Here is a 19690-nt window from a genome sequence, read left to right on the forward strand (position 1 = left end):
CCTTGCGAGCGCTTGTTGTTGTCCAGCCGGGGGAGGCAGAGGTCGGTCGGTCGCTCTCCAGGTAGCTGGAGCGATCTGCGGCGGTCGGCGGGCAGGTCATTCGCGATAGCCAGACGCCGTGCAGAGGCGAGGCTATGTTGCGGTGGCAGCCCGGATGGGCCGGCAGGGCCGGGAGTAACGGGATGTCGCCGCGGAGCTTCTTTCCCCGGATACAGTGCGGCCCCAGCGAAGGCCGCGGCGCCGCCCTCCGGTCCTGAAGATCTCGCGCAGTCCGAAGTCCGCACCGCCTTCTCACCCGTACCGACGCCAACCGACCTGACCCGGCCTGGTCCTGCTGGGCCAGACAGAGCGTAGCGCAAGCAGGTAGGTGGGTAGGTGTCCGCCCGGTGTCCGGTGCCGTTTTGGGGCCTCCAGGACTACATCCCCCAGCAGGCCTCCCGCGTGCGCGCTTCCGGGAGCGCACGGTCTCCTGGGACTTGTAGTTCGCCGTGGCTAGGCTGGGGTTCTGATAGGCCGGGGCGGGGAAGAGGGCTCTGCGGAGCGGACGCTGGAGTGCCTTAGCAGCCCGCGGATAGGCCATTCGGGGGCCGTGGGGCCACCCTTCGCTCCCGAAGGAACTAGGCACACTTTTGGAGAAGAACGGAGGAGCCTACAGGTTTCCTCTTCCCCCCCATGCCAGAAAGCATCCCGTAGAGCAGGGAGGATCGCCGCGTCCAGGTGACCGCGGGCCCGAGCCCCAGGTGTTCTGGTTTTTAACTGCGTACGGGCTCTTACCTTGGCTGAGGAGTCGGGCCGTCGCGGGAGTCCCTTCACGGGCCCTTCTGTCGGGTTGGGAGTGTTAGAGACTAAACCAGCAGCCCCACACTGAGCAGGACACCCCGTGGGCCCCGCAGCCTGGCCCCAGAACTCGAATGAGGTGCAGGGGGCGTGGCGTGGCTGGGCTGGGCCCTGGGCTTGCCCCTCAAGCAATAGGATCTCATAATTTCTCCACCTGTGTTGAGGGCTTGAGAGCAGGTTATGGGAGGGGCCCAGCTTGTTTACCTTGGCTCCGTTTATGGGAGAGGGGCCTGAAGGTGGAGGTCCTGGGGCCAGATTTCCATGGGCTGGCTTCCCGTCCTCAGGCAGTACTAGCTCCTCGCAGCAGAGGACCCCCTCTCTAAGGACATGAAGCTGTTGGAGAACTCGAGCTTTGAGGCTATCAACTCACAGCTGACCGTGGAGACAGGAGATGCCCACATCATCGGCAGGTGAGGGCAGGGCCCTAGGTAGGGGCTGATGTCTGAGAGATCACTCTGTCCTGGCCCTGAGTTGAACCCTGGGGGTGGCATGCTTCACAGCCCCACCTGCCTCCCACAGGATTGAGAGCTACTCATGTAAGATGGCAGGAGACGACAAACACATGTTCAAGCAGTTCTGCCAGGAGGGTCAACCACACGTGTTGGAGGCACTGTCCCCACCCCAGACCTCGGGCCTCAGCCCCAGCAGGTGAGCTGGGGCAGGGCCTGCCCACGGGGGGCCGTGGGGTGCTGGGCAGTACTGGGCTGATGTTTCTCTGTGCAGACTAAGCAAGAGCCAAGGTGGCGAGGACGAGAGCCCCCTCAGCGACAAGTGCAGCCGCAAGACCCTGTTCTATCTGATCGCCACTCTCAACGAGTCCTTCCGCCCCGACTATGACTTCAGCACTGCCCGAAGCCACGAGTTCAGCCGGGAGCCCAGCCTCAGCTGGGTGAGGGTTGGGTGGAGAGGAGGGACCCACAGCTACCCCACTGCCCTCCCCCCGTTTTCCGTGGCCCCATGCCTGCTGTCCTGGTACCTGGTCAGCCTGAGCTGTGACCATCCTAGGTGGTGAATGCGGTCAACTGCAGTCTGTTCTCAGCGGTGCGGGAGGACTTTAAGGCCCTGAAGCCGCAGCTGTGGGATGCGGTGGACGAGGAGATCTGCCTGGCCGAATGTGACATCTACAGGTGGGTTGGCATCCCTGCCCGTGGGCACTAGGTAGGCGTGGCACCTGGGACCTCACTTCCATCTTTCCCTGCACTACCCAGCTACAACCCGGACTTGGACTCAGACCCCTTTGGGGAGGATGGCAGCCTCTGGTCCTTTAACTACTTCTTCTACAACAAGCGGCTTAAACGGATTGTCTTCTTCAGCTGTCGCTCCATCAGGTGGGTGTCTGTCCCTTCCCCCAGCTCCCTTTTGGCCCACCCCACTCCTGACTGTTCTCCCTGGACATCCTCCCTGGGGTCAGCAGCAGGCCAGGGTAGACACTCCTAAGACTGTTTTCCCACCCCACCCCCTAGCGGATCTACGTACACAGCCTCGGAGGTGGGCACTGAGTTGGACATGGAGCTGGGGGGGGAGGAGGAGGAGGAAGAACTCAGAGGTGGAGGCAGTGAGGGCGGACCCGAAGAGCCCAGAGCCATGGAGGACAGGTGTGTAATGGTGGTGCCAGAGCTGGAGGGGGGTGGGCAGGACAGTGCGGAACCCCTTTGCCCGGTTTCCTGAGAGCTCCTCAAAGCTAGCTGTGTGTCCCCCTCTGCCTAGGGTCCCAGTAATCTGTATGTGAGGAGGAGGAACAGAGGCCCCCAGCTTCATCCAGCTTCAACCAGTACCTGAGGGGCCCCCGGGTCTCACCAGCTTCTGGCCAGACCCTGGCACTGCCACAGCTCCAGCCCTGCCCACCTAGCCCTTTGGTCCCAGCCTATGGATGGCCACTCGTCCCCACAGGCTCTGCTGCCCAAATTGTGACTGGATGGGACAGACAGCACAGGGCCTGGTGGCAAGAGCCACTGCTCTGCCCAAATGGACCGATACTGGCAGGGGCGGCTGGACCACAGAGTTTATTTTTGTATTTTGTATGGAGTTGGCCTGGTCCTGTACACTCCAGCCCAAAGGGCCCAAGACCTAGCAAGCAGGTCCCAACGGTCATCTGCCCTAGGCTTGGGCCAGCTCTTGGCGCTCACCTGTACCCACCCCCTCGCCCGTTGGGCAGCGTGCACTGAGTGTCACTTTGCTGCAGCTTGTTTTGTTTCCAATAAAGTTTTATGTGACTTATTGTGGATCTGGCGTCAGTGAGGATGGGGGCGGGGCATGCGTCAGGGGCGGGGCATGCGTCCCCTGGTATCCTAGCAACAGGTGGTCTGGGCTGTTGAGCCGCCCCTATCTGCAGCAGCCAAAATGGAGACAGATGTGTTGGATGCAGACAACCCCTTTTCAGTAGAAAGCGACAACCTGACTCTGGATCCAGACATCTATGATGCTGACAGCTATTCCATCCCAGACCCCGGGCTGCTCAAAGAAAAGAATGGTGAGGGGGCTTGGCCTGGCCTTCAAGTTGGCCTGCCGAAAAGCATCCCTCACTCAGGCACGGGCTCTTTCCACCAGGGACGCAATGCTCCATAGGCAGTCCCAGAACCCACAGGGCCCTCTGGAAGGCCCCTAGCTGCCCACAACCTCCAGGGGTGGGGGCCCAAGGCCACACACACAGTGACAGCATTTCCACCCCTGGCACAGAGCGATCGACCTCGGAACCAGTCTCACAGCTCTTTACCGGGAGCTCACCGTGGCAAAACATGACTGCGAGCACCCGTGCCCGCCAGCTGTGGTTGCTTCTGCGTATAAGCCTCCACAGCTTTGTGGAAAAGGTGCGACTGGCCCGTGGCACCTGCCCGGAGAGACCTCTTTCCTAGCCCAGTTCTTTCCCAAGGGTTCCTGGCATGATCCCAGCCAATCTTTTTGGCTCCCCTAGGCTGGGGCACTGCCTCTCCTGGGTCCCCCCAAGTTGACTGCTGGCCCGCCCACCTCGGCCCACAGGAAAAGAAATCCGAATTGCGTGTGGCTCGCATGACACATGGACTGGAGCCACTGCGCCGCCTGGAGGTGGCAGCTGGGCTGTGCTCAGTGGCGCAGGACCCGGTGGGTCAACGCTTCGTGGTGCTGGACGGTGCTGGCCACCTGCACCTGCACAGAGAAGATGGCTGGCCGCATGAGAAGCTGCTGTCTCCTGTGGCACTCACAGGGCTGGTGGCCCTGCTGGGCCCGCTGGGCTCTGGGGGCCGCTTTGTGGGCTGGGGTCCCACAAAGCTGGCCATCCTAAGGCCAGACCTCAGCCTGCTGTGGCTTAGTGAGCCAGGGGTGGTTAGGGCACTCCACGGTGAGCCCATCTGCTGCCTGCCAGTGCCTGATTTGGGGCTGCTGATAGTGGCAGAGAAAGGCGGTGGCCTGGCACTCTGGAAGTTCCATTTAGGGGGTCATTGTCTGATGCCACATGGGTCACCTCTGCAGCCTCCACCAAGCTGCACCCACGCACTGGAACGTCTGGCTCTGGGGCCCCTGGCTCCCCACCATGCCCCGCACTGCTTTGCAGCCTACGGCTCCACCGTGCTCACCTTTGATCTCCACACCTGGGCTATCACAGATGTGCGCCGGGATCTTCACAAAACGTAGGGGGGGCCCAAGGATGGGGGGGCCAGTTACAGCAAGGGCATAGGCATGCTCACACGAGGGGATGCTGAGTCATCTGGGCCTCCCCCACCCCCCCCCCTCCCCCCAGCATCATCTCTGACCTGGTCTACTGCGGAGAGGCCGAGGCCATGGTGACGGCTTCCAGAGACAGCACGGTGAAGGTGTGGGAGGCTGACTGGCAGATCCGGATGGTGTTCGTGGGCCACACAGGTGCACCACACCCCGGTGGCTCCTGAGTGAGGCCCATCTATCCCCACTCCACCTTCAAGAGCTCTGGGCTGTCTAGAATTTCTGCCAGCTTGGGCCACCCTTCTCTGTGCTGGTCCTCATGTGAGCTGACAACTTTTCCTTCCCTTAGTCCCCTGTGTGCCCAAGTGACGGGTGCTCCTTCTCCCGCAGGCCCGGTGACAGCTCTGGCTGTGCTCCCAAACACATCCCTGGTGCTCTCAGCCTCGCAGGATGGGACACTTCGTACGTGGGACCTGCAGGCGGAGGCACAGGTAGGTGAAGTGACGCTGAGCTGCTGGGGCCAGGGCGTGCAGTCAGGGTATGTGAACCACCTGCTGGCGCCTGCTGGTCCTGGCTGGCCTGTGCTCTCCTTGCACTCGGGCAGCGTGGAGCTCTGGCGCCTGCGAGAGCTCTACTCGCCATTGGCACAGCTGTCGGCGCCGGTATGCCACCTGCAGGTGGCTCCTGCGCTGCACCTGCCCCCGCACACGCCGTTGCCCAAGCGCCTCGTGTGCGCATGCACGGATGGCTCAGTCTACCTAGTGTCAGTTGTGACCGGGCGCACCGTGAGCGCGCTACTGCTAGAGCCTGAGGACTGCGCGGCTGCAGTGGCCTACTGCCTGCCGCGCGAAGCGCTGTGGCTGCTGACGCGCACCGGACACCTCGTGAGTGCCAACGCGGCACGCTGCCCCATGCGCGTCCTGAACCGCGTGCGCCCACCGCCGCCCCCAGCGCCCAGGCCCTGCTGCCTGCATCTCTACAGCCACCTCACCAACCCCAGCAGCGCGTTTGCCAGCTGGGAGATTGTGCGCCAGCGTGGGGGCGAGCTGGGCCCCAGCAACATCCCGGCCTGGAAGGATAAGAACCGGTTGGTGTCAGAGACAGCGAGGGTGGGGCGAGACTATAGGGCCTGCGCCAACAGCTAATTGTCACATCTAGGTACCTGCCTGTGGTGGGACAGACGGACGGCACACTGTCGGTGCTCGAGTGGCACACGTTGAAGACTGTCTTCCAGACAGAGGCGCACAGCCCAGGCCCGGTCAATGCCATTGCAGCTACCTGGAACAGCATCGTCTCCTCGGGTCAGTATTTCCCACACACATCCCAGAGCCTGCAGGGAGTCCTTTCCTAACCCCCAAAGGCCCAGCCCTGGCTCCTGCCCTGCCTGGTAGGCGGAGACTTGACAGTAAAGATGTGGCGAGTCTTCCCCTACGCCGAGGAGAGCCTGAGCCTGCTGCGTACCTTCTCCTGCTGCCACCCTGCCCCGGTGCTCTGTGTGCTGGGGAAGTGGGTTACCGTGGGCTTTGAGGACGCGGACAGCGCCACCTATGGTCTGGTGCAGTTTAACCTGAACAGCAGGGAGCGCTATGACCACCGGCCCCAGGATGACCCCACGGACCACATCACCGGTAATGGGGCAGGGCAAAGGCGAAGTCCAGGCTACCCTAGGGCCCTGGGTCCTGACCCTGAGCCCTGGCCCCCCAGGTCTGTGCTGTTGTCCCACGCTCAAGCTCTATGCTTCCTCCAGCCTGGACTGCACCATCCGAATCTGGACTGCGGATAACCGCCTGCTGCGGTGGGCTGGGGTCCCGAGAAGGGAGGGAGGGAGAAAGGGCCGAGCTGGGAGCTTGGGGACAGTCAGCTGGGGTCCCCTACCTCTGCCCCCAACAGAGCCTACCAGCTGAACAAGGAAGAGAGGCCTTGCCCCTCCTGCTGCTTCTATTCCATTTTTTATCTTTTTTTTTTTTTTTTTAACCCCGGAAGTGAGAAGCGGGAGGCAGAGACAGACTCCCGCATGCATTGGACCAGGATCCACCCAGCATGCCCGCCAGGAGGCGATGCTCTCCTGCAACCAGAGCCATTCTAACGCCTGAGGCAGAGGCCATGGAGCCATCCTCAGCGCCCGGGCCAACTTTGCTCCAATGGAGCCTTGGCTGTGGGAGGGGAAGAGACAGAAAGGAAGGAGAGGGAGAAGCAGATGGGCACCTCTCCTGTGTGTCTTGGCTGGGAATCAAACCTGGGACTTCCACATGCCGGGCCAATGCTCTACTACTGAGCCAACCAGCCAGGGCCTTGCTTCTGTTTCTTACTCTTTGGAGCAGGGCTGGACTTTTACCCTGGACACCCCTCCAGGCTCATGCAGCTGAATGGAGCCCCTCAGGCCCTGACTTTCTGCAACAACAGTGGGGACCTGGTGCTGGCCCTGGGCTCCCGCCTCTGCCTGGTATCCCACAGACTCTACCTGCCCACCGCCTACTTGGTTAAGGTGTGCAGTGAGCACAGGGTGTGCGCGGTGGGGCTGCTGCAGGGAGATTAGCCTCCTAGGCTCCAGGCTTCTTTCTCTGCTCAGAAGCTGTGCCAGAGGGTCCCTGATGTGGTAGATGACCCTCCACTGCCACTGACCAACCGGGAGTCACTGACCTCCGCCCAGCTACGGAGGCTTGCCGACCTACATGGGGTGGCTAGCCTCAGGTCTGCCAACAGGCCCTCTGAGCTGTCCCAGAGGCCCCCACCCTGCTCTCCTGGCTCAAGGTCTGGCTGCCTACCCCCAGCATGAGATCTCAGGGCTCCCAGGCACCTGGGGCCACTCCGGCCCTGTCCCAGCCCTGTCCTATCCCCAGATCCCCCTGCTGCATCCCCACTCCTGTCTCCTGTGCCCAATATATCAGGGGCCTGACCACGCTCCTGGATCCTTATCCCACTGGTAATGCCTCTTAGTGTCCCGCCTGTCCTCATCCCTGTCTGCAGCACAGCCTTGCCTTCCATCCATGGCCAGACGGCAGCACCTCAGCAGCCACTGTTAGAGGAGGTAGGGTGGGGTCCTGACCCCCTTTTCCACCCCAAGGCCCACAGCTCTGACCCTTGCCCAGGCTTGGGCCACACCCTTTCAGTCCCTGGGGCCTTCCTGGGGTCACTGTGGTTCTCTGGGCAGCATATGGCAAGGCTCCAGGAAGAATGGGCTGACCCCTGGCCCCTGACCCCTGACCCCTACCCCAGGATATGGAAGCCTTTGTTGCCCGGAACCAAGACCTTCAGCAGCTGAGACTGGAGCAGGTGGTTCCAGCCGCCCAGCCCCCTCCCTCCTGGCAGCAGCAGCAGGAGGCCTTTGACAACTACCTGCACCTCATCTACGGCCCAGCCCTGATGGTGGGTGGGATGCCTCCCCCAGCACCAGCCCTGACTCCGTCAGGTCACGCCCTTTGTCCGGGCCTCTGACACCACCTGCCTGCCTTGCCTGCCCTGCCTCCCAGGGCATGCCTTCTGGAACAGAGTCCCAGCAGTGGAACACCATGACACTCACAGCGGAAAGAGAAACCTGGGATGGATGCACCCTGCCCAGAGCTGCCCCCACTCTCGGGGTCCGCACTGAAGCCCCCACAGCGCCAAAAGCCCTGCCTCCATCACAGGACTCGGGGGCACTGGGCCAGCGCTTTGCCCGCCCTCCCCAGGTCACCTTGCCCATTCAACCCATCCACCGGTGGGTACACAGCAGGGCGTCCCAGGTGAGGCCTCGCACCCCTGACAGCCTTCTCCCCTGACCTTGGGACCCTGCCCCCCACCCTGTGACGACTCCTCCTGTGCCTCAGCTGCTGGTCTGCTCCTCCCTGAGCTCCTCCCTGGGCCTCAGTCTGGACCTGCAGTTGCAGTCAGAGCAGCTTTGCCAGGAGAGGCCTGCGGCCCAGGAACCACCACCGGCTTCTCACCTGCGGCACAGGGTGAGGGGCCCAGGCAGGCAGGACGCCGCCCACCTAAGGCAGAGCTGCAGGGCTGCTGAGTCTATGCTCAGCTCTGTGCTCCTGTCCCATCCCCAGGTCCCTCTGCTGCTGGAACGGCGGCCCAAAGAGCCCCTCTCTAACCTCAGGGGCTTCTTCCCTGCCACTCTGCAGCCCTACAAGGTGAGCCGTTTGCTCTCCAGAGGTAACTCCCCCTAGGAACCCCCACTTCTTGTGCACACCATCTTCCCTTTGTTGCAAACCCTTGTGTCCAAATCTGACCGGGGGCCATACCCACCAGCAACTCTTAACCACTGTTCCCTCCTCTGCCTGCCCAGTTTCGATGCCACTGTTCTGTAGCCCTGACTGCTTGTGCTCTGGGAGCAGCTGCCAGGGGGTTGGGGGCTTCCGGAGAAGGTGCCGGGCAAGCCAAGGCCTCTACTACCTGGTTGTGCCTACATGCCTTTTCCCAGGGACAGTCTGGGAGACCACAGTCCCCTCCTTTCAGGGGACCAGAAGCCCATAGGAGCCCCCCCCCCGCAATCCACTGCCTTCCCACTCGAGATACCCAGACAGGTCTCTGTGCCTCCCCCAGCACACATCTGGCACTAACCCTGGCCCAGGTGACATGGGTCCTTCCAGCTGTTGCACCATATACACAAGCCCTGAATGGCTCCTCTTCAAGGCCCCAATCTCCTCACCTCTGCTTCTTTTATTATTAATATATATATATATATATATATATATATATATATATATATATATATATTTTAGAGAGTGAGAGTCAGAGAGAGGGATAGATAGGGACAGACAGACAGGAATGGAGAGAGATGAGAAGCCTCAATCATCAGTTTTTTGTTGCAACACCCTAGTTGTTCATTGATTGATTTCTCATATGTGCCTTGACCTCGGTCACAGCAGACCGAGTGACCCCTTGATCGAGCCAGCGACCTTGGGTCCAAGCTGGTGAGCTTTGCTCAAACCAGATGAGCCCGCGCTCAAGCTGGCAACCTCGGAGTCTCGAACCCAGGTCCTCCGCGTCCTAGTCTGACACTATCCACTGCGCTACCGCCTGGTCAGGCCTCACCTCTGCTTCTTATGGATGCTCCTGGTCCAGGGCTGGGGGCCACGTCCTGTGGAGAGAGCATGTGGGGAGTCAGGATGGCCCGCATTTCCCTGATGAGCTACCACAGTTTCTGAAGGCTCTCTCTGCATGTCTGTATGTTGTGTGTGGGGGTGGCAGGGGGGTAGGGGAGGCAGTTCAGCTCTTGGAGACCTGGCAGGGCGCTGCACCAGTGGCTGGGGTGCTCACCAAGACGGTCTCTGGGATGAGGTAAAATTCCGGTTCTCAGCCCACCATGCTGTGCTCCCCCTCTCTAGGACCTGCTGAGACCCATCCACTTTCCAGGCTGGGTCCCCAACTCCGTGGTGCTGCAGCAGATGTGGCTGTCCGGGGAGGACAGCGGCCTTGGAGTCCTCGCCCAGCTCACTAGCCAGGGCTCACTCAAGGCAAGGGCTGGGGCTGGGGGCTCTCCCCACGGGGCTAGAGAGGACTCTGCAGGGGCCACCAAGTCCTCACAGCATGCCAGTGGTCACTCGTGCTGTCCCCTCTGCAGCCAGGGGAGCCCCGGGACAGCCTGTGGTGGTTACCGAGCCGGCGGCACCACACCAACTGGCGGAAATTGCTTCAGCTGTTGGGCAAGAAGGGGAACAAGGACAAGGATGAGGTGGAGGATGAGGAGGAGGATGAGGACGAGGACGAGGATGAGGATGAGGAGCTGGATCTGGACTGGGCCTCAGACTCCCTGAGCCCCCAGACGGAGCTCTCCCCGGAGCTGCCGGGGTCCAAGGAACCGTCAGCTCAGGTGGGCACCCTGGGCAGGGCTGCAGCCGGAGCATGGGGTTGCGGGTGGGGGGGATGCGGGGCCCGCAGCTGCTGCCGCCTCTGCAGAGCTCCGAGTCCCGGACCAGGAGGAGCTCCGCTGACACCACCGCCAGAATGGAGGCCTACCTAGGCAGCCGGCGGTACCAGCATGGGCTCTCACTCTGGGAAGAGCAGTGTGACCAACTGCCCCGGTTTCTGCACTTCTTTGTCATCCAGAACTGGTTCAAAAAGCTGTTCCCCATCTTCACCCTGGAGGTTCGGGGGGATGCCCGGGAAGCATTCTGGGGGGAGAGCATCGTGGAGGTGGCAGGGCCTCAGTCTAGTCCCCACAGGCATACCCCGAGGTGGGCACGGTGGACGGCCTGGCCTCGCGGTTCACAGACCTGCTGGAGGAGGCCTCCTGGGAGGACCGCGTGCACATCCTGCAGGCGTTGCTGAGTCTGATGCCGGACGTGAGCAGAGAGCTCTGTGGCAGGTTGCATGGCATCCTCGTGCACCTGCTCAACCTGGACCCGCCTCCCAGCCTCCAGGTGCGCCCTAGCCCTGCCCACCGGGCCGGGCCACCGGCCCCTTGCTTCAAGCCTCCGGCAGCACCAATCCCTGCTCCACCTGTCCGCTCTCAGGACCGGATTGAGAAGCAGTTCGTGATGCTGGCGCTGCAGTTGCTCCTGGCCTGCTCCCTGGATTCCCGCGTGGTCGTGTTGGAGCTCATGTCCTACTTTCTCTATTCCCCTGACGACTGCTGGTGAGGCCCCCTCTCTCTGCCCGTCTTGCCTACTTGCTGGGGTTGGCAGGTTGAGCCTCAGGATAAAACTGCCTTCGCCCATCACAGGCCTGAGCTCAAGAAGCTGCTGGAGAGGTTAGGCCTTCAGGACCCAGAAGGCCTGTGCAAGGAGATGATGACCTGGGTACGAGACCTGGACCTGGACCTGGCCTCCAAGGCCGCGCTGCGTAGTTGCTGTGACCAGAAACTGGAGGAGTTGATCAGCCACCTGCAGGTCTGGTGGGGCGGGGTGGGGTGGACCACCTGCCAGGGGAACGCCTCTGGCCTCCTAGGGCTTTCCCTAAGTCCAGAGAGGGAGGAGAGCTATGAGGCCGCTGGGCTCTCAGCCTCACTCTAGCTCTGAGGCACCCATCTTCCCGGGTCCCTGCATCTCTCTGGCATCTGCCTGCTCCTTCATGGATGGGAGTCCACAGCAGGGTCCAGTTGGGATCCAGGAACAGCATTCTCCACTGCTCACCTCCCCCACAGGTGGAAACCGTGCAGCGGTCAGCAGCCAAGTCCAAGCTGTCCAAGGTGCTGCTCACTGTCTCCGAGGCCTCAGAGCTTCCGCCCCTGTCTGAGGGAGCCCGGGCGCTGACTTCCACGGTGTCTGGGGCGCCTGTTCACATCTCTGCGAGACCTGTGGCTCGCTCCTGGATGCCCTCACCGGTGGCCTCGCCTGGGGAGCCAGGTTCGGCCGCCTGGGAGTCCCAGCGGTGTGTCAGGCGCACGCGCCGCGCCCTCTCAGAGATCCTGCTGCCCTTCTCCTCCTTGCCCGAGGTCTACCCGCGTTTGTCGGCGCCAGACAGACTGCTCGGCCACCTGCTGCCGCTGGAGGAGATGGAGTGGTCACAGTCCAAGATACTGGACATGGTGCCGATTGACGCACTCAACTTCTTCTGCGAGCAGCAGCGGGCGCGACGGCCGAGCTCCCTGCAGGAGGAGCCGGAGAGCCTGCGCCTGAGTCCGCGCTCCCCGGTGCGGAACGCTGTGCTGCCACAGCCCAGCCCTCCCTGGTGAGCGGAGGGCTCTGGACACGGCCGGGGCGGGGCCCAGTGAGCGGCTGAGAGGTTGGCTCAGTCCAACCCACTTCCTTACCAACCCCAGGACCGACCCCATCCTGCGGCTTCAGGAGACCAAGATCCGGAGAGCTCCGATGAGACAGAAGGGTGAGTGGGAGAGGGGTAGAGATTGGAACCTGAGCTTTACCGCCATGCCCACCCCAGCCTGGGTCTCCCAGGGCCAAGACGCCCACCTCGTAGGCCTCACTGCCCCCACTGGCTGCAGGCCAGATGCTGTCCCAGCGTTGGGAGGGCCGCACCCTCGTCGGCTCCATCCGGACGCTGAAGCTGCCTTTACCTCGGGTGGAACTGCAGCCTTTCCCCTTGGGCTGGCCCAGGCCTGCCCGTCCTCTGCCGCCCCTGCTCCTGCAGCCTGCTCTGCAGCGCTACTTTCTGCCTGATCAGGCGGACCCAGACAACTCCACCTGACCTGGCTGGGCGGCCTGACCTTGTTCCCAGCCTCTCCTTCCCTGCAGCATGGGCTTAGGATACAGCTCCTCACCCGACTTGTCACCTCTGGAATAAAGTCCCGCCAGCAAACTGGATGCCATGTCTATCTTTGGGGGCGACTAGGCTGGGCAGGGAGGTCTGGCTGGATGGAATGGATGGGACAAGGTCTGGGGTGTGGTCAGCCCATGGTGGGGCAGCCCCGCGGGTAGGCTGGGCCTGTGTACCCAGACGGGGACCCATAGTGTGGGTTCGTCTCTGCTCAGGCACTCAGCTAACATTTTTCAGTCAATTACAGGGGGCAAGATGGGAGGGGTTACTAAACAGCCAGCAAGTAGCCAGATGTTCTGGGGAGAATGAAAATAATAGGAGTAACATATTTCTTTGAATAAAATAGGAATCCATGAGTCCTTGTCAACATAAACAAACAGGGAAAAAGAACGCTTTTTGATGAATGATGAAATCAGAAAATCGCCCTTTGGCAACCATCATGGTAATCATTCAGAGAAAAATCTCAATACATTCAAAAACTAGCCATGAAACATAGATGAGGAATGAAATATTGACATAGTCTCAAAGTATGTATCTCCCTATAAAATGTGAACTGCAAAGGCAAAAAAAGAGTAAACTGACAGTAAAGAGGCCTGGATAACTCCACCTTAATTAAGCAATCAAAACATCTTGGCCCTGGCCGGTTGGCTCAGTGGTAGAGCGTCGGCCTGGCGTGCAGAAGTCCCGGGTTCGATTCCCGGCCAGGGCACACAGGAGAAGCGCCCATCTGCTTCTCCACCCCTCCCCCTCTCCTTCCAAAAACAAAAACAAACAAACAAAAAAAATCTTCGGTGCTGGGACAAGTGGACACTGTGCCACCTGATGGGATGCAATGGAGAGAACCCAGCTTCACCTCCCTGGTATCCCTGCCAAAAATAAATAACTTGAGTCTAATCATGAGGCAACCAGACAAATGCAAATCAAGGGACAGGCTACAAAATAGTTGGTCAGTGGTCTGTAAATGGCATGGTATGAAAGTTAAAACAGTGAATAGCTGTTCTGGATCAAAGATTAAAAAGACATGGCAGTAGGCAGTACCCTCTGCTAAAAGGTCATTATTGGGAATAATTGGTGCAAGCTGGGAATTTGAGGTGTCTCTTTTAAGGGCATATGGGAGTTCTTTGTACAGCTCTTGTAAAGTAACCTTTAACATTTAAAAAAATATTTTATTGATTTTATTTTATTTATTTTTTATAGAGACAGAGAGAGAGTCAGAGAGAGGGGTAGATAGGGACAGACAGACAGGAATGGAGAGAGATGAGAAGCATCAATCATCAGTTTTTCGTTGCGAGACCTTAGTTCATTTTTTTTTTTTTTTGTATTTTTCTGAAGTTGGAAACAGCCCGACCGGGATCCACCTGACACGCCCACCAGGGGGCGATGCTCTGCCCATCTGGGGCGTTGCTCTGTTGCAGCTGGAGCCATTCTAGCACCTGAGGCAGAGGACATAGAGCCATCCTCAGCACCTGGGCCAACTTTGCTCCAATGGAGCCTTGGCTGCAGGAGAGGAAGAGAGAGACAGAGAGGAAGGAAAGGGGGAGGGGTGGAGAAGCAGATGGGCGTGTCTCCTGTGTGCCCTGGCCGAGAATCAAACCCGGGACTCTTGCATGCCAGGCCGATGCTCTACCACTGAGCCAACCGGCCAGGGCCCTTAGTTGTTCATTGATTGCTTTCTCATATGTGCCTTGACCATGGGCCTTTAGCAGACCGAGTGACCCCTTGCTCAAGCCAGTGACCTTGGGTCCAAGCTGGTGAGCTTTGCTCAAATTAGATGAGCCTGTGCTCAAGCTGGCGACCTTGGGGTCTTGAACCTGCGTCCTCTGCATCCCAGTCCAACGCTCTATGCACTGTGCCACCACCTGATCAGGCTATTTTATTGATTTTAGAAGGGAGAGAAAGACAGGGTGGGGGTGGAGCAGGAAGCATCAACTTGTAGTTGCTTCCCGTATGTGTCTTGACCTGGCAAGCCCAGCATTTTGAACCAGCGACCTCAGGTCAATGCTTTATCCACTGCACCACCACAGGTCAGGGAACGTTTTTCTTTCTCTCTTTCTTTCTCTCTCTCTCTTTCTTTTTCTTTCTTTCTTTCTTTCTTTCTTTCTTTCTTTCTTTCTTTCTCTTTCTCTCTTTCTTTCTTTCTTTCTTTGATTTTAGAGAGAGAAGAAGGACAGGATTTGGAAGCATCAACTTGTTGCTTCTCATATGTGCCTTGACCAGGCAAGCCCAGGGTTTCAAACTGATGACCTCAGCATTCCAGGTTGACACTTTATCCCAGGGGTCCCCAAACTACGGCCCACGGGCCACATGCGGCCCCCTGAGGCCATTTATCCGGCCCCCGCCGCACTTCCTGAAGGGGCACCTCTTTCATTGGTAGTCAGTGAGAGGAGCATAGTTCCCATTGAAATACTGGTCAGTTGGTTGATTTAAATTTACTTGTTCTTTATTTTAAACATTGTATTTGCCTAGCGTGCGGAGGACCCGGGTTCGATTCCCGGCCAGGGCACACAGGAGAAGCGCCCATTTGCTTCTCCACCCCTCCGCCGCGCTTTCCTCTCTGTCTCTCTCTTCCCCTCCCGCAGCCAAGGCTCCATTGGAGCAAAGATGGCCCGGGCGCTGGGGATGGCTCTGTGGCCTCTGCCTCAGGCGCTAGAGTGGCTCTGGTCGCAACATGGCGACTCCCAGGATGGGCAGAGCATCGCCCCATGGTGGGCAGAGCATCCCCCTGGTGGGTGTGCCGGGTGGATCCCGGTCGGGCGCATGCGGGAGTCTGTCTGACTGTCTCTCCCTGTTTCCAGCTTCAGAAAAATGAAAAAAAAAAAAAATGTATTTGTTCCCGTTTTGTTTTTTTTTACTTTAAAATAAGATCTGTGCAGTGTGCATAGGGATTTGTTCAGTTTTTTTATAGTCTGGCCCTCCAGTGGTCTGAGGGACAGTGAACTGGCCCCCTGTGTAAAAAGTTTGGGGACCCCTGCTTTATCCACAGCATCACCATAAGTCAGGGAACCTTTAACTTTAAAATTACTTCTGCCACGCCTGATCAGGTGGTGGCATAGTGAATAGAGTGTTGACATGGGACATTGAGGACCCAGGTTCAAAACCCCAAAGTCACCGGCTTTAGCGTGGGGTTGCTGGCTTGAGTGTGCGATCATAGATATGACTCCATAGTTGCTGGCTTAAGCAAGGGGTCACTGGCTGGCGCCCTGCTCCTCCCCAATACACACACGAGAAGCAATCAATATACAACTAAAATTTTGCAGCTTGACCCGTGGTGGTGCAGTGGATAAAGCATTGACCTGGAATGCTGAGGTCTCAGGTTCAAATCCCTGGGCTTTCCTGGTCAAGTCACATACAGGAAGCAACTACTATGAGTAGATGCTCCTGTTTCTCCTCTTTCTCACTCTCCCTCTCTCTCTGTCTCTGCCCCCCCCAAAGCCAATAAAATAAAATCTAAAATAAATAAAGTGCTGCAACTACGAGTTGATGCTTCTCATCGCCTTTTCTGTTTGTCTTTCTGTCTCTAAAAAAGTAAAAAAAAAATAAATAAATAGCCTGACCAGGTGATGGCGCAGCGAATAGAGCGTCGGACTGGGATGTGGAGGACCCAGGTTTGAGACCCCGAGGTCGCCAGCTTGAGCACAGGCTCATCTGGTTTGAGCAAAACTCACCAGCTTGAGCCCAAGGTCGCTGGCTCGAGCAAGGGGTCACTCGGTCAAGGCACATAGGAGAAATCAGTCAATGAACAACTAAGGAACCACAACCAAGAACTGATGTTTCTTATCTCTCTCCCTTCCTGTCTGTCCCTCTCTCTGACTCTGTCTCTAACACAAAAAATTAAATTAAAAAAATATGTATATATAAAAGAGATTTATGCTAGGAATGAAAAGCTGGTCTAACATTGGAAAGCTAATGTCATTGATTATGTATCTATTCCATCGAAGGATGCCTGCCCAATCCATGATGGAAGAGGGCCGATCTAATCAGTCAGGCCCCAGGGGCCGGCTCGCGGGTCACACCAAGGGGTGGTGCCATACAGGGAACTCAATGTCTGCCCCTACCCAGCCAAGTGCCGCTTCTGGCCGACACCCAGTCCCATAATGCCCCGGGCCTCGGCGTGGCCCCGCCTCCACACACTGGTCCCGCCCCCTGAGTCGAGTCCTCAGTCTTGGATTGGTCACTGTGGCTACCGTTTTTTCTGGTGGGCGGGACAGCGTACGCGGACCGGCGCTGAGCTGTTCCGGGGCTTGTGAAATGCCTGCGGTTAGGAGGGAGTCCGCGCCGGACACAGGTGCCTCGGCTGCCGACGTCGGCCCCACCGGGTCGCTGGCGCTGGAGGCGGAGGCGGCGAAGCTTCTGCCCTTCCTGGAGCCCGGTGTGCGGGCGGACTTGCAAGAGGAGGCAGCGCGGCACGTGCTCGCGCTGACCGGCTCGGGCCAGGGCCGGACACTGCTGGCGGGTCAGGCGGCGCTGCTGCGGGCGCTGGTAGAGCTGGCGGCGGCCCCGGCCCGGGCCCCGGCCCCGGCCCGCGACGCTTCCCGCGCCCTCGTCAACCTGGCCGCCGACTCCGGCCTTCACGACCCGCTGCTGGCGGCCGATCCCGGGCTGCCTGCCCGCCTGCTGGGCCGCGCGTTGGACCCACAGTGGCCCTGGGCGGAAGAAGCGGCCGCCGTGCTGGCCAACCTGAGCCGTGAGCCGGCGCCGTGCGCCTCGCTGATGGAGGTGCTGACAGCCTCCGAGCCGGGGGAGTCGGGCCTGGAGCGGCTGGTGCGCGCGCTGTGCACGCCTGGGTACAACGCCCGGGCGCCCCTGCATTACCTGGGGCCGGTGCTCTCCAACCTCAGCCAGCGGCCGGCGGCACGAGCCTTCCTACTGGACCCCGACAGGTGAACCCCAGGAGGCCCGGGGGGGGGGGAGGGCCGGAAGTGAGCAGGGTCTGTACTGAGTGGTCCCTCCCTGCAGGTGCGTGGTCCAGCGGCTACTGCCGCTTACCCAATACCCTGACTCCACGGTGCGCAGGGGCGGGGTAGTGGGGACGCTGCGCAACTGCTGCTTCGAGCACCGTAAGTGGTGGCTGGGGCGTCGCGGTGGGGACAGTCGGGGCAGAGACTGGATTCTAGGGCCACACTGGACTGACCCGCAACCCTGTGCCCTCCCCGCCCCAGGACACCACGAGTGGTTGCTGGGGCCGGAGGTGGACATTCTCCCCTTCTTGCTGCTGCCCTTGGCTGGACCTGAGGAGTTCTCAGAGGAGGAGATGGAGCGTGAGTGGCCTCAGGGTTGGCCTGGAAGGAGGGGGGGAGGCCAGTCATGGAGCAGGGGTGGGGAAGGAGTGTGCAGATTAGGGCTTCTAAAGTCTTCTAGCAACAAGTTGCTGAGCACAGATGGGGCTTACAGAAATGGGAGAGGTCTGGTTCGGCAGCCCAGCACAGGGACCCAGTGACTCCTACATTCACCCCTAGGGCTGCCTGTGGACCTGCAGTACCTGCCGCCAGACAAACAGCGGGAGCCCGACGCCGACATCCGCAAGATGCTCATTGAAGCCATCATGTTGGTAAGCAGGTGTCCTGGGGCAGGAATCCCACCCCTTCCACATAGACACAACCACACTGCTGTCTGTCTCATCTCTGCTCCCTCCCAGCTGACAGCCACAGCACCTGGTCGGCAGCAGGTGAGGGACCAGGGAGCCTACCTGATTCTGCGTGAGCTGCACAGCTGGGAGCCCGAGTCTGATGTGCGGCTGACTTGTGAGAAGCTCATTCAGGTGCGTGGCAGGGTTTTGGTGTGGGGGTTGGAGAGGATGGGGAGATGAGTGTGGTATGTTGGCTGGCGGCTCACCCGCCTCTCCCGTGGCAGGTGCTTATTGGGGACGAGCCAGAACGAGGCATGGACAATCTGCTGGAAGTGCAGGTGCCCGAGGAGGTGGAGCGGCAGCTGCAGCGGCTGGACCTCCAGGAGTGGGAGCAGTGCCAGCGGGAGCAGCAGGAGCAGGAGCTGGCCCCAGGGCTACAAGCGGAGGGGGCTGCACCCACCTGAGGCCCCTGCAGCCCACCGCCAGCTCCAGGCCCTTCATTCTGGCCCCCCAGACCAGGTCTTCTTGCACCTGCTGGCAGGCCTCTGGGTCACTTTGCTGAGAGGCTGTGTGTGCCCTGCTGAGAAGCAAGGCCGTGCTTAAGCTCTGGGTTCATAATGAAGGTGATGAGGGCTTTAAGGCTAATACCCCTCAAACATTGGAGGGTTGAGGGCACTGCCCTGTGCCCTGTTGCTTCCAGCAACAATGCAGCTTGCTCAGAAGAGCATTGTTCAGCTAGGGCTGGCCAGGCCTGTGGCTCTCAGGTACCTCCAGGGAGGTAGCCAGCGGAGCCATGAGCCTCCTTTCAGGTCTGCTGGTGGGACTGGACAGAAAAACACTAAGCCTGAGAGGTCAGCTGGAACTGTCCAGTCCCAGGGGTGCTACAGGCATAGGGACCTGAGCAGGCACCCAGGTGCAAGCTGTGCTCTTTCTTTTCTGTCATGCTCCAAGTCCCTCCATCTGGGTCTTCAGTTCCTCAGTCTCAGTGAGCTGAACTCTTGACACCTTGACCAGCTACAGCCTGTGGGGGGTCTCCTAGAGCCACACCCCCTGTCCTGTCCCTGGAGCACTGGCTGGACGCGGCCTCCCCTTCATCCTTTCCAGTTTCCCACTTGACCTATGCCCTGGCTCTGCCCACAGTCCCTCTAATTTTGCAGCCTCCAAGCAGTTCTGTCAGCATGGCCCTCTATGCTCTTTTTCTGAGCCTCCCATCAAACCTAGTGCCATCTTTTGCACAGAATCTGAGTGCTGGCCCGCCCAGGCCCTGTGCACCACAGTGCTCCAGGCATTCCCATCACCCCTACTCCCCATGTCCTCTGTCCTGGTGCCGTTCCCAAAGCTGGAAGCCACTCTACTTTAGAGGGTAGGTGTTTCATCGTGTTTCCCTCCTGGGTCCCCTCTAGTCTACCACTCTCCCCTCCTCCAATTAAATCGATGGTGTGGAAGTGTGTGGACTCATTTTCCCTGGTCCAGGAGTACGGCCAGTTTCCCCAGGGCCAGCTGCTCTCTGCA

At 59.7% G+C, this 19690-nt stretch overlaps 3 protein-coding genes across 3 annotated transcripts; all 3 read left to right on the forward strand.

Annotated features, from left to right (window-relative positions):
• Positions 1-17: 17 nt before the first annotated feature.
• MAF1 (MAF1 homolog, negative regulator of RNA polymerase III) lies at positions 18-3055 on the forward strand. The gene is made up of 8 exons (XM_066379746.1): positions 18-363; positions 1122-1247; positions 1357-1485; positions 1561-1726; positions 1843-1964; positions 2046-2165; positions 2301-2432; positions 2545-3055. Exons 2-8 carry the CDS (start codon positions 1165-1167, stop codon positions 2564-2566), a joined length of 774 nt encoding a protein of 257 aa, XP_066235843.1. The 5' UTR covers positions 18-363; positions 1122-1164; the 3' UTR covers positions 2567-3055.
• A 122-nt stretch (positions 3056-3177) lies between these two features.
• WDR97 (WD repeat domain 97) lies at positions 3178-12670 on the forward strand. Its single transcript, XM_066372781.1, has 24 exons — positions 3178-3307; positions 3514-3644; positions 3814-4442; positions 4553-4674; positions 4864-5560; positions 5632-5774; positions 5865-6101; positions 6178-6268; positions 6826-6958; positions 7043-7224; positions 7369-7501; positions 7690-7839; positions 7944-8195; positions 8280-8408; positions 8505-8588; positions 9786-9914; positions 10022-10270; positions 10357-10545; positions 10623-10820; positions 10914-11035; positions 11123-11288; positions 11396-12069; positions 12161-12222; positions 12341-12670. Exons 1-24 carry the CDS (start codon positions 3178-3180, stop codon positions 12541-12543), a joined length of 5235 nt encoding a protein of 1744 aa, XP_066228878.1. The 3' UTR covers positions 12544-12670.
• A 4036-nt stretch (positions 12671-16706) lies between these two features.
• HGH1 (HGH1 homolog) lies at positions 16707-19674 on the forward strand. The gene is given in 7 exon segments (XM_066379811.1): positions 16707-16843; positions 16845-17492; positions 17569-17669; positions 17772-17870; positions 18069-18160; positions 18248-18370; positions 18463-19674. Coding segments are annotated over 7 exon segments (1380 nt in total). The 3' UTR covers positions 18643-19674.
• The last annotated feature ends 16 nt before the right edge of the window (positions 19675-19690 follow it).

This window comes from Saccopteryx leptura, chromosome 3 (assembly GCF_036850995.1).
Source record: "Saccopteryx leptura isolate mSacLep1 chromosome 3, mSacLep1_pri_phased_curated, whole genome shotgun sequence".
Taxonomy (NCBI): domain Eukaryota; kingdom Metazoa; phylum Chordata; class Mammalia; order Chiroptera; family Emballonuridae; genus Saccopteryx; species Saccopteryx leptura.